We start from the raw sequence: 14,451 nt of genomic DNA on the forward strand, positions 1-14,451 counted from the left end.
TCAACAGAAATAATTAATAAAATAGTGTGGTAGGACATTGTTTTTTCTGCAACAGCAAAATTACTTTTCCCTGTCTAAACTGAATGAGAGACAGGATCAGGAGTTCAGCAGAAGCACAGAGTAGGAGGCTGCTCTCCAGCTGGTGCCAAGTTACAGAGTAAAACCTTATAGTTGGGGAGTCTTCAGAAACTTGCTACAGACCCTATTTTCTTTTACTGGTAAGCCCTTTTCTAGAAATTGGCATTTGTCTTTTACAGTTGCTGATCTGCCCAGCTGTTGTTACAGCTGCTAGATCTACAGTTGGGGATGGAAGAAGGAAAAATTTTTACAGGCGTATAGCTTTAAGGAAAACCTTCAAAGCAAATAACTTATTATTTGGCCAACAGCTGGAGAAGTTCCAAAGTAAACAGCACAGTGATTTTTATTATACTGGTATGATTAAATCAGAGTACAATTTGCGTGTCAGCAATTAAAAGTTAGGTTTTAATTTTACTATTGATATGTGGGTGAGCCACTAGTTTAATTTATGTGATTTATGTTAAAAGAAAAATGTCTGTGTGTAGGTGAGGTTTTAGGACCTGTAGTTTTTCATGATGCTATTGCAGGGGTACCACGGACTTGTCTTGCTTTTGTAGTTATGGATGAGCACCATACTTTCCTCTTGCTTTCACTATCAAGAGATTTTTAGCAGAAGTAGTCACCACATTGTTTTCTCTGCACATTTTCTTTGCTAATAATTGTGAGCCTTGAACCCAAATAATTTTGCAGTCCTTACTTCATGGAAATTCTAATCACTGTTAGCACATAACTTTTTTTGTCCTGTTGACTCTTAAGGCAGAAAAAGCTTCCTTCCTAGTGTTTTTTGGCCTTGTCCCTACTGTTTTCTAAGACTTTTGCACTTGCTGATATTCTGTAAGTACTTGCACTGAATTTTGTTCACAAAAGTTGTTACAAGACAATACAAAGTGATTTGGAGATGGTATTTAAGACATGCTAAGAGCCACCTGTGCCCCACAGCCAAAAAAACTACTGGCTGTTAGACCAAACCTAAAAGGAAACAAATTGCTGGATTTCTCAGGAGGGAATGGTGGGATGTCTGCTGTAGCAGATGCAGGTGGCTGAGTCAAAATACAAATACAACTAATTAGATTAATTGACTATGTCTTCAAATGCCTACCTTCTGGGGGGTCATAGAGATGAGAGGGGTGAGTAGGCAGAATAAAACTATGCCCTGGTGTATTTTCTGGCACTGGCTTATAGAATTTGATTCTCTTTATGTTCCCTCTTCCTCTACACCTTAACAAAGCACACTTACACAGGAGGCTTTTTCTAAAGCTCTTTTAGTTTATGGGCATGCCATGTAAGGTAGGTTGTTTTAGTAGTTTTTGTTGGTGGTCATGGGGATAAGATTGGTAGTTGTGGGTTATTTTTAAAGCTTTCTGCTCACGAAAAATTTAATTTTATTCCCAATCTATTTCTTTTACCAGTCCTGCCTTTAAGCTTGGCATATGAGGCAACCAGGTTAGTTTTGGCTTGTCATATTTTCTGGAGTGTGTGTCACTACTGAGACGATTAAAATTTTTCTCCACCTAATTTCCCAAGAAAAGGATCAAGAGAGAATTTTGCTTTGATAAACCCTGTTCACTTATTACCTGCAGTGAAGGCTGCTTACTGCTGTGTAGCCTCTGTATATATGAATTTGTAATGTTAAGATCAGTCATCACCTATTAAAATGTTAATATTGGAGGAAGTGTGGATGTGTAGCAGCCCTGCTGGGTTGTGCCTTACTCAGAGATGTTTGTTTAATGATTCATGTGTTTGTGGAGTTTAAGAAAATACTTCTGTTCTCTTTAGAAATGTTATGAATAAAGAAAATTTCTTAGCATAGAAATTAACCCCCAAAATCACAATGGATCAGATGATTAAAGCTCATAAAGTAGCACCAGGTGTTTATTTGCTGCCTTGTTGCACACTAGAAACAAGGATAGCAGAAGGAGAAAGTAAAATGCTTACTTTGGTGATAGAAATGTGAACCTTGAAACAATGGTGAATGCTAGAATAGCATGTGGATTAAGCATAATAATTACCTCATCCTTATTAAGTTAAGAATTTTAAAAAATTAAAAACAGAATGACTGTTGTAGATAAACCTGTCAGTATTTACCAAGTTTTTTATTCTCTTCTTATTTTCTACTCTGTAATAGAAAACTCAGAAAAGCAATTCTTCATGATATAATGTTATGATAAAATCCTGATTTACACAGAAGGATTTCCGAGGTTGAGAAAAACATCACCTGATAGTTTTCCTTGGGGGGGGGATGTTTTTTCCCCTCCTTCATGCAGTTGTTAGATTGAAAACCTTGCTGAGCTGTTTCCTTCAGCTTCACAAGAATTTCAGAGAGCTACAGTGTTCATCTGAAGTTGTGTGGGAGTTGGTTTTGCTCCTCTGACATTTAGCACTACTGTTCTTTGGAAAGAGAACAAACAGCATATGTAAAACATCTTGGCTGAAGATAATGATGATTTATGGTATTTTGATTTGGTCTTACCCAATATAGTATGAGTGGATGTGCACATATGAGCACTCATATGCATAAATTTTTGGTCATGCTTGCTAATTATTTATTGTAAAAATTAAAGTAATCTCTCAAGTTTCTATTCACACCCCTAGACATGCAAGTGTAATACTGAAAGAACAGCATTGTGCATGGTGCCAATAGCAAAATAGTTAGGAATGTGTTTATTAAAATTTTATCTGAGGTGTAAGATCATGTGTAGTACTTTGTTATGGAGCCTAGGGAGATAGTAAAGCACAATATTTATTGCTGATAGGTAATACCTATCACCAGAGTGAGGGAAAGTGCAGGCTTGGTAATCTTGTTGCTGACTGACTGATCATACAGACTGTGCTGAGGGCTGGACAAAGCACAGCTGAAATTTTTGAGTGCTTTGTTCCCGATGAAATAAAGCATACTGATTTACAGTGTTTTAATAATATATCATATCTCACACCGTCTGCTTTCATAAAGAAGTGAGAGTCAATCATGTAAAAAAAAAAAAAAAGCTGTATCTTTGTGTGGTTTGACTTAATTTTCAGCTGTTGGAAAATTGAGATTGCATAGCTGTGGTGTCTCAAAGTGTTGCTGCTGTAACTTTCTGTATTTCTGGTCAAAAAATACAGAAAGAGTAAGTGGGAGCTGTGAAATGTGGGAAAGATGAAAAGAAAACATAAATACTAGACTGTCATTGCTCTGTTTCATCTGGACAGGTACAGGGCATGGATTACATGTAGTTCCTAGCTGCTAATCTTCTTGATTGCTTCACTTAAGAATTCTTATGTCACTATTTTAAATCTATTTAGAGAATGTTCTGCAGGTTTCTTCATAATGTCATATGTCTGAGTGGAATGGAATGCATTTGAAGAGCATTCTTTCTCTTCGTTTTTCATCTGTATAATATACAAGGATGGAAATTGCAGAGTGGATTTACCGGCTGTAAATGATCGAGCCCAGGTACCAGAAGCAGCCTAGCTGCAGACAACTAACAGGTTAATTTACCATTCTAACCACAAAGTAATAATGCCCTTAATACCCCATCTCTAGTGTATGCAGTGGCTACATATTAAATTCCATCTGTCAATTAATATTATACGTTTAGCCTTTTATATAAAAGAGAGCTCAAAATTATAGCAGTGCTTGAGTAGGACTTCTCTGAATGGCTGGAAGGTGAGAGTGCAAGAAATGCCAATTTCTCATTGTTCTCTCTTGGGTTAACCATAATTTTGTGTGGATGCTAAAAGGAATTTTAGAATGATCAGTAGCTTCTGCACAGGTAACTGGGTATGAGAAATAGCCTAGTGTTCTTAGAGATTAAATTGTGATGTGTATAGGTTGTTACCCATTGAAGTTTTTGTTCCCACTACTCATGGTATCCCTTGTCATTCTGGGGAGTCTGCAGTGGTAGACAAGAGAAAATAAACAGTGCTAGTGTCACCAGCTCCCGTGGCAATGTTTTCAGCCTTGTGCTGTTTGACATTTTCATTGCAATGCCAGGCGCTCAGATTTTCTTGTTTATGTAAGAGTTTTCCCTTTCTTTTCATTGATACAGAGGCTGTCATGAGACTTTGAATCACAAAATTTTAGAAATCAAAAAATGAAGTCCAAAATTAACTTCTGAAGCCAGTTTCAGGGTATGTTTGGTATTTGACTTGTGATCTTTCTGGACTGCTGGGAAACACTTTTAGAGTAGTTTAAATTTTATACTGCCTTCATTTTGGTGGCTTCTGTTACTGCATGTTTTCTTTTAGTACAAGAATAGTCAGAATTTCCATTTAAAATGTGGGTGTCAGAAAGTTAAATACCTACAGAAAAGCTCAGCAGGTACAAATGATCCTACTTATTCTGTTGCATTTTTTTGTATTCAGGTGCAGAAATCTAGCAACCCACACTGGAAAACCTTAAGTGCACCCTAGTGAATAACCCCCCTGCTCCATTTGAGGCAGGAGCAATTGAACCCTTTAGTATACAAGATTTTTATATTATCTGATACAGTGGTGCTAGCATAAGGGACAGAGGGTTTCTTGGGTGCAGTGGCATTGATTCCTGGTGGTATTTGAAATGAGCACTGGGAACATAGATTTAGAAGAAAGTTGCTCCTGCTATGCTGGTTTTGCATTTGTTCCCTGCCATTGTGTGTGGTGGCTGCTTTGAGCAGGTGCAGAGCAGGCACCAGGCTCTGCTAACACTGAAAGGCCTCTGCTTGGGACTAAAGCCAGGACTAGGCGGTGGCTGTAGTGCCAGGAAGAGATCTGTAACAACTTTTGCACTACTTCCCTAGCTGGGAGCTGAGAAACAAGGTCGGGGTAGACTCAGCCTATCTAAGTGCACACATTGCTCGGTGACCTTTTCAACCTGGCAGGCTCAGACTACAGAACTTTGTGCTGTGGAGACTGAGATCATGGGTCATCAGTACTGAGCTGGGTGTAGGTGGAATTGTCAAGTGCTGGTCCTGTCATTCTGTTGAAACAATGATTTCATAAGCTGCCAGGAAGCAATTTGGCAGGTTCCCTCATGTGGGTTCCCTCAGAAAAGTTGGCTGGAGAGTGACCCCTCGCATGGGAAGCATTTGAAGCTCAGCTTGCTAGAAGGATGAGAGAGTGCCATGTTTGCCCAGGCAGACCAGGTGCCAAGAATTAATTAGTTTTGTCCTGTGCCACACAGCAGAAACACAGAAGTGACTCTGATCTTGCAAATGACTGTGCAGGTAGAGTCTTGCACTGTGGTGAGGTCTCTCTTAATTAAAAAGCTTTAAATTAGAGGTCAGCATTCTCTTGTGAACAGAACCAGAAGTGTCAGGTACCAGATCTCCCAAGCTTGTTTAGAAAAAAGCAGTTTAAAATACTTAAAATTAAAGAAGACATCTACTTTGTTGTTGAGACTTGTTAGATTTTTCCTTAAATTGGAAGGGGGGGATTATTTTGATTATTTTATTTTGTATTTGACAGTGTGTGAGACCACACCTGATGCGTGTGTAATGAAAATACAAGAAAGATGACCATGTTTTTCTCTGTGGTATTCCTGTTTGTGTGATGTGCTGGAAACTGAGTTTATTATTTTAATAAGCTCCTTCTTTTTGTTGCTACTGCTTTTCTTGGCACATTCCTGGTGAAGACTTTAGCTGCTGGTTTGAAAATTCTTTGTAAAAGCAATGCTCTTGCCTGCTGGGCAAACTGTTTCTGCTGCAAATGTAAAAATCATTACTTCCTGGCATAATTCAAAACTAGTAATAATGGATTGGTCTTGGAATCAAGTTCCAAATTTCTCTGGGGTTTCAGATTTAATGCTGAGCTACAATTGGATGATTTATAATCCTGTGCAATATCAAGGAAGACATGCTGGTCAGCTTACACTGAGATTTCTGGTCAACTTTCCATGTTTTACTTTGTTCCAAAAGAACCTCATTCTTATAGTAAAAAGTTATGACATTGTACTTTGTTAGACTGTTCTGGCATCTTACTGGCAATATTACTTTTTTCTGTCAATTCTGCTTTTGGAAAGGATGCAGTCTTTGAGGAGCTGAATTCGTTTAAATACCTTAGTCCTGATGGTTACAGAACTCTCCTTATGGAACTCTTGTGGTCAGCAGCTTGTGGTTAAGTGGAAGGAAGCTACAGAGTAGGTTGCTTGCAAGCAGGTCTCCCCTGTTCTTGGTCCACTCTTTTTTATCATCAGTGGTCCCAGAAGGGTATTTTAACACACTCAAGCCCTTTGAGGCCCCTTACTCAAGGGCTCTGCTCTGCTGTGAGCACCAATCCAGTGCCTGGCCTTCCTTCAAAGGAGTAGGAGATTTATGGCTGGATGGGGACCCAGTCATCATCTCTCCCTTCATTCTCTGCTGCTTGGAAAGTCTTGTGGTGCCATATGGGTAGTAAGAACATTCATCATCCTTCCTCAGATGATTTACCAACCACAAACAAGCTGTGTTTTTCTCTCCTGTTCTCAGCTATCTCTGACATGACGCACATACTGCATTAGGCAGCCAGCTTCACCTTTTTTGTCCTCTTTCCTGAAAAAATCTGTATTTGTTTACACCAGAATTTTGGTTATTGTTAATATTGAAATAATATTTGGGGAATTTTGTTATATTTCCAGTGGTTTCTGCTCTTTCTTGATATTTTAGACATACCTTATTTAAGGTTTAGATGTTTTAGTTGTTTCTCATTATTGACAGACATTTTCTTTGACCAGAGCTGGCACTATCACATTACTGACTACACTGCCTCCACAGCTCTTGCTTGTTTTGCCCTACCTGCTGTTTCAGATGCTGGTTTTAATTGTCCACTGTTATGTTTGTAGGCTTTTTCTCTTGCATTTTTTAGTTTGTGTTGCTGAATCATGACAGATTGGATGCCAGAGAAGGCCAGGACTGGCTCAGGAACAATTTTTTTTCCCCCCATAAATATTTGTCTCTGTGAACAAATATCCTTTATCCTAGAGCTTTCTGCTTAGCCTTTATCTTGCTGCACTATCTTTCCCTTCCTTAAAAGCCAAACCTCAGGAGTTTCTTGCTGCAGTGGTGAAAATCACTTGCCTCAGCCTGGATCTGTGCAGGTTTGGCTGAGCATGGCAGAGAAAAATAAGAAAGCAAGGAGTGTCCTCAGTCTCTTTTTCCACTAAAATATATGCTGCTTGTGCCTTCTGCCAGTACCTGTGCTTGATCTCTGCATTGAATCTGGGGGATTTTTTTAGAGTAGGAAAAACTGTTAATGGGAGAGAAGAAGGTTAATTGCCACCAGAATCATAGAAATAATTTATATTGTCAGTAAAAGAGAGAGCTTTCCTTCTGCCCATAATAAAATTTTGATGGCAAATGTATTGATTGGTCTTAAATGTTATTGTTATATGTCTCACAAAATAATTAGGGAAAAGCTAAATATGTTTTGACTTTTTCTGTTTTAGTTTTTTATCTAGTTCAGATAAATAAATAATTTTATACACAGGTGTCTTCCCAGTGTTTCCTGTAAAATATGACCAGGAGAAAGAATCTACTATGATGATACAATTCATTGCACATTAGAAGTGTAAATACTCGGTACTATTAAGTTCTCTGAGTAAAAGTATGTAGTGCCTTTGGATAGAATAATGCTTTATTTTATCTTACTTATTGCTCCTATCTAATTTAGAACTGGATCATTTTAGTACTGGATCATCTTTTCACATCACCTGATGGTTTACTCTGAAGGAAAGGCCCATGACTGCCTGGCTATTGGGTTGTCCTGGAGGCTAGAGGTACATTTTTCCTGCAGCTGTCCTGTTTATGTAGATCTGTATTACCTGAAGTACTTTACAAATGCATTCAAGAGCATATTTAAAATCAGAGTAAATACAAGCCATTTATGGGACAATATGTATGAACTGTGACTGAACTACCTGTCCAGAGGCCAAAGGATTTCCCCTTTTTCTGTGTGCAGGGGTACTCTTTGAAATCTGAAGATTATAATTAGTATTAATATAAACTTTTCCAAATGACTGATGTCTTCTGCATTTACATCACTTCAGTATCTGAGCACGTGTGTCTCTTAAATATTTTAAGTATCGTAGGAGCCCAGAGGGTAGGTCAATGCTCCCATCTGTCTTGCAGGATGTAAAATGACATTCTGAAGGTGATGCAAATATCACAGCAGAGTGTACCCAGAAATGGAGCTCATTGCCATGGATTTCAGTCAGTTTTCCCTAGAAAAAGTCTCTCCATTCTTAATTTGTCTGATATAACTCAATTTAGGGTATTAAGATTGTGATTATTCAGGGTCAAGCCTGGAGTGGTCCATGTATAGAAAGTGTAAAAATAGAGACTTGTTCTTCTAAACTAAGCAATCCACTTTCACAGAACTCCTAACTGGAAGTTACAAATCCCTGGCTGTGCTACTCCGCCACAGGGCACTGCACCTCACCAAGTAGCTCTGCACAGGACCTGGTGACTTGTGCTTCACAAAAACCACTTCTGCCAGAGAGGATCCAGCCTTGATCTGAAGTATTATCAAGAGATTGATAATCCACTGCTGTCTGTGGCTTGTCTGTTTGCATCTCACATTAATTCACCAAATGCCTGTCTCTGCTTCCTGAGTCCTCCCCACCATTCCCAGTACAGGTTGTTGTGTGCAGGCAGACCACCCCTCAGACTTCAGGGCTGACAGTCAAAACAGAGTTGCCGAAATCAGAGCTGTTGCCTCCAGTGTCTTGAGCACTGCTTTGGCTCTTTCTTTTGCACCTCCAGGTTTCCACAATGTAATTTTAAAAATCTAGAGGCCAGAACTGAGCTTGGGATTCCATTTTTGCTCACACTGGTTTTTTCTGAAAGGATGAGAAATACTGGAGGAGTGTACTGTCCCTCCTTGCCATACTTGCTAATTCAGGCTTGCTTCTGGAGCCTCCTTCCAGGTCCAGGCTTGTGGGACTTGGAATGTAGGCTTTAGTTTCAGAGATATGACCATTATTTGTAATACAGCCACTTTCAGTTTTACATTTGACATTTTTATATTGTGCTTTTTTTTTTCCCCCTCTACTTTCCCCCCTCCACCTCACCAGTGGAGAAACATGTTTTAGTTTGTTGTTCTTTTCAAACAGCCTCAGGCTGCACTGATTTAGATCTCTCTCTATATTCATGCTGTCCTCATTCATAGTTCCACTAGTCTAAGTTACCAGCTTCAAATTCTGAAATGTTTATTTCCAACACTGAGGATTTACAGTTTGAAATATCACTCTAAAGAATATGATTTGATGGTATTTTCCTATTTACAAGTATTTTGAAGACCTGACAGATAGCCAAAACATTAGTCCTATACTTTACTGCATATCATAGCTGAGTGTGTAATTTAGGACACTGAAGAGAAAACGTGGTGGAGTTGGGTGAGATGAAAAGGAAGTAATTGTTATGTTCAGGCTATTTACATGTGTGGTTTGTTCCATTCTGTTTCTAAGTATGTACTGAACGTGACGTTCATTGTGTCTGAAATAGTAGCAGAATAACCTAGGGGTTGCTAAGGTAATGAGAACCCACTGTTCCCTTACCAATTCCTGTAAATAAAGTATGGAATTTAATTTCACTCTGTGTTACCTGAGGCAGCTCTGGCATCTGATAAAACAAATGGTCTTCACATTTGTCTCCACTTCCTTTCTGATTGTCATTGAAATACTGAGATGTTTCTCGTTTTGTAAATAAGTGAGGCTGCCCTGCAGATGGTGGAGTAGAAAGTGGCCTAAGAATTACATCTTTTGTCTTGCAGCTGTTTTCCCTCTGTGACTTAAAATGTATTTGTCTTCCTGCTGAAACACTTCTATTGCATGTGATCAGGGCTGAAGATCTGACAGCCATAAGAGTTCCTCTTTGTTTTTCTCTTGATGTAGAACTTACATGTTTGTTATCTGTGCTTGTGCTGTGCAAGCACAGCATGATTGTGAATCCAAAATTTATTTCTTCATCAAAGAAAGGAAGGTTGTCTCAAAAAACATTATGGTAAACCCAGAAATTTGCAAATGCTGGACACCAGTAGATGGTGAGATACTTACCTGGTGAAAAGATGTTTGGCAAGGATTATCACTGGCCTTGGGAGTGCGGGCCGCAAACAAAACATTCAAAGGAGCTCTGACTGCTGTGAAACCAGGCACACTACACCCCAGACCGTCTTGATTTTGTAATGGAAAAAGAGAATCCATATCAAGCCCCTCGGCAGTTAATCAATCATCCGAGTCCACCAGGCTGGGCACGGAAGATTGAATCTCTTATGTACATGAAGAGGAAGAAGAAACAGCTGGGGCATGGGATGGAGTTATGCTTAGAGTGGGAGAATCTGCTGTAAGAGAGAGGCAGCTTGTTATGCTGCATTATGGGATGGCAGAACAATAGTCCTGCTTTTTTATGCCACAGATTTTTGTCTTGCTTGTGTTACATTGATATTAAGTTATAGGTCACTTGCTACAAGTTACCACAAGTTGATTATTTTAACCTAATAGCTGTCTGGGTATCAAGACTTTGTATTCTAATAGTCTGCCCAGAAAAGTAGATCTGGGAGGTGAAGTGGACAGCTGGCATAATATATGGACACTTGAACCTGGAAATGAAAGACAGCTGCTAGGTCTAATTTTAAACATAGCTCTTGATCAGATCCGTCTAGATCTGCTTGTCCTGCCACAGCAAAGTCATTAGTGGGAGTGGAGAGACAAGAAGCTGAAAATACTGGTAAAGAGCTTTTGTGAGGAAGGGAATCACCCTTTTTCCAGTTATGGTATTTCCATTTTTCACAGTAAGTACTGTCAGCTTCCAGAGAAGGGGAATGGAAATGGTTTGTGGCTGGTACATGGTCTAACTCCGCTGACATGGGCAGCTCTTCTGGGGCCTCGTAATGGGCAGTGGGACTCCCTGTTCTGCAAGTACGAGGGCAGGCAGCGCTATTTCAAACGAGGAAAATGTAACAGAATTGGGATTTTTCCTAACATTTTAAAACTGCACGTGGTTACATAGCAGCAGGTTGTAATTCCGAGTTTTTACATCAGGGCTCGGGAATGCGGCGGCGTTAGCAGCGGTCTGGAGCTCCATCTAGCGGGGCAGAGCAAATCCCGCTGGCTGGCTTTGGGTTTTTTAGCAAGTACAAAAATAACCACGAATAATATCGTACTGATAGGATTCTTCACTTGGGATTAACGAGTTAGACACATTATTAATTCAGCAGCTGGTTAAGTGTTTTCAAGTTTCTGTTTTGCTTTCAGAATGCCATTACCAAGCTGGGTTGGCTTTGGGGGTTTTTTCAAGTGTGACGGTATTGTTCAGCTTTATTACAGCTATGGTACTAAAATTAAGGGCTATGGAAACATTTCTGGTACTCGTTCTCTTTAGGGAGTTGTCTAATCTCTGGGAATTTTGGAAGCAAGCAGAACATTGCTCCTCTGATGTGAAGATTCTCCTCTATTAGACTGCTCTGTTAATCACAATAGGTTTAGGAATAACAGCTTTGTTATCTGCTTTTAAAAAGTGAAACATCCAATTTTTTAAAATATATGCCTTTTTAATATATATAACGATAAACTTGAAGAAGTAAGAATAAAGAATAAATTTTGTTTGTTTTATTAAAGAACTTTAAACTACAACTTGACTTTACACTTACCAAGCTTGGTTAGGATAGAAACGTTACGAAAACATAATTTTATTATTCTAAAGGCATTCTGCTTAAACTGGTGTTAATCTCCAGTACAGAGAGTCTAAATAATTAATGATCACATTCAAATACAAGTGCAGCATGCATTTATCTTTTTTTCCTAAGAAAAGTAGATAAACCAGGTATTTATTATATTTTTACATATAAAAATTTTGATGTAAAGCATTGTAAATAGCGTGATAAGAGCTGTCAGAGGCAGTTGGAGCTGGAGTTGTGGGACAGAGGCCATAAATGGCCAAATGAGGTCACATTTCATTTAAGCATGCTTCCTAATTTGCTTCAACAGTATTAGCCTAACTAGTATTAGTTTTGTGTTTTATTTAAACTTTCAGCTTTCCTGCCTCCTGCACAACCGAATGCTGCTCCTGTTGATTTGACTCAAAGGCTTGAGAGTGACAGCTGCCAGGGAGGGCTTATTTCAAATCTTCTATCCCATGTTTGCCTGTGTATCCTTTCTAAACATGCATTTTTGTCTGTACCTCCCATCTAAAGCTCTTCTTGTCAACAGGCAAGCTCAGAGATACCAAAATTGCGAAAGGACGAGCAAAAAGCACGAAACGCGCTCTTGGCCGATATCCAGCAGGGAACTCGCCTAAGGAAAGTGACCCAAATCAACGACCGCAGTGCGCCACAGATTGAAAGTGAGCATGGGCTCCTCAGCAAGGCCCTGGGGGAGCTTTGCTGAAGCTTCAGGTTTGGCTATGGGTGGAGGTCAGGTGGACAGTTTCAAATGGAAGGGCAGGTTTGAAGGTCAGCAAAGGTCTGCATCATCCTATGGCTTTAGGATGCAGAGAGGGGACACTTTCTAAACGTGCATGCTGCTCTGAGATCAATGACTTTTAAGTTTCCAACTGATTATCACCTTAACAGGCATTCCCTGTTCCAAAATAAATAACGAATTATTAAATCCTTAAGAGCATTTCAATAAGATAATTAGATGGGAATTGTTGGCTGTAGCAGAAGAATTGTTCTTTATTAGATTAAAAGAACAAAAAAAAACCACTGAAAAATTCTGGACACGTAAATTCAGTATTAGGCTTAACACAGCTACTTCTTGGTGTCATGATTTGCATGAGGTTGAAGAGCACCAGAGGGTGCTGTGCTCCAAGGTACAGGTCAGAGAGGGACAGCAGTTCCTGTATAACAGCACAGGGAAAGTTTAGCCTTGGCTTCTATTGCCACCAGGCCATAGCAGTCTCAGGACAAGGATGAAACGATTTTGTGATATATCCTGCATTTTTCGTTCTTTTTAACAGAACCCAAAGGAGCTAACAGAGATGGAGGTAACCCAGCTGTTAATAAAGGTGGCTCTCAGCAGCCTCTGGGAGGTTTATTTGCTGGTGGCTTTCCTGTTCTCAGACCAGCAGGCCAGAGGGACATGACAGGTAAGGGCTTCATTTGTATGAAAGCAGAGCTGGGTGGGCAGAAATTTGGGATGAAAAGTAATTTGGGATTAGCTTTACAGATTGATTTCTATTGGGGTTTTCTTGTGAATGCTTAGTTCATCCTGTGACCAGGGAGGGCTCAACTAATAATGTGATTGAAGCCACCTTTCTAGATCTCAGGTGCCTTATTTCTTACAACATAAATAAAAAGCTATCTCCACACTTGGTAAGAAAGAGATTAAAAAGATCTCTGTAGCTGGTGTTTTTACATTATTTTAATGAAAGCTTTTAATTGTGTCTTGAATATAGTATTGAAATCTGAGCTTATCAATTTCAGAACAAATGGCAAAGTCATATTCCTTCCCTCCACTAGTGTGTATTTCTATGGTATTACAGTCCTTTGTATGACTTTAAAGCTTCATGTTTAAGATTTTTGCCCTCTGGATTTTACAGAGTATAGCTTTGATCCAACAAGGTAATTTACTGATCCAAAAAATAAAGGTATTGTTGCTTCAGAATGATAGGAGGAAGGCACATGGGTAGCCCCAGTGCTGCTTTCACCTCAAGAAGTGCCAGTATCAATGAGAAATTACTTTTATAGTCACAGTAATGACCTCTGGCACTGCTGAGCAGCTGGTGCTGGCTCAGGAGCACAGAGCAAAGTAGATTTTTGTAGAGAAAGACAGAACTTGGCTCTTTCTGAACGTTTTTTGCTCCCAAAAGGCAAGCCAAAGATGCACAGCACTGTGTGTGGTGGGGCTTTTGACATAGCTTCAGTGGCAGTAACTACTTTGAGTTGTTCTTAAAACTGTGGCCATGCCGATCAGACTATGTGAGTGTCGAATGAGCTGCCTTTTTTGACATCTTGCTTTGTGATAAATCCTTGACATTTACTCGAGAAAAGACATTTTTTAAGTTCAAGAGTCTTCAGGCATTTGCTGTGAAAAAGGAAATACCAGAACCTCTGCCTTCCGGAAAGCCTTTAAGGCATTGCTTTTAAAGACTTGGCTTTTATCCGTGGAGCTGAGGTTTCTGTAACATTTGCGTGAATTTTTTGATCCTAAGCAAGTACTTAACTTGAAGGATGCCAGTTGATGTGTGTCAGACTGCTCGTGTACTTTCCACCGGGAGTCTTAATACCCAGCGGGCTGTACCAGGCAAGATGAGGCTGGTGTGAAGGGCCCCAGGCTCTGCAGAAAAGTTCCTTCTTCTGAAACTGTTTCATTCTGCAGAAGCTGAGGAGCAGGGAGGGGAGCAAGGTCTCCCAGCCGGTCGTCATATAACGAAGCAGAATCCCTGGTGCCCACTGGAATGCATCACCTCCTAAGTCTCATTGCAGCGTGGGCAGCCGGGGTGAATG

At 39.7% G+C, this 14,451-nt stretch overlaps 1 protein-coding gene across 12 annotated transcripts in view; it reads left to right on the plus strand.

Moving 5' to 3' along the window:
• The window catches only part of WIPF3 (WAS/WASL interacting protein family member 3), a 37,843-nt gene that overhangs the window by 16,017 nt on the left and 7,375 nt on the right, over nt 1-14,451 (plus strand). For 10 of the 12 annotated variants that reach the window (XM_074537945.1, XM_074537961.1, XM_074537956.1 and 7 more), the window contains 2 exons: nt 12,215-12,347; nt 12,963-13,091. In XM_074537945.1, the coding sequence (XP_074394046.1) occupies nt 12,215-12,347; nt 12,963-13,091 (262 nt within the window). Of the gene's footprint in view, nt 1-7,452; nt 7,787-7,843; nt 10,798-12,214; nt 12,348-12,962; nt 13,092-14,451 lie in introns of those variants that run through there. The other 2 variants (XM_074537979.1, XM_074537985.1) reach the window with 2 other exon arrangements.

This window comes from Zonotrichia albicollis, chromosome 1 (genome assembly GCF_047830755.1).
Source record: "Zonotrichia albicollis isolate bZonAlb1 chromosome 1, bZonAlb1.hap1, whole genome shotgun sequence".
Classification (NCBI taxonomy): domain Eukaryota; kingdom Metazoa; phylum Chordata; class Aves; order Passeriformes; family Passerellidae; genus Zonotrichia; species Zonotrichia albicollis.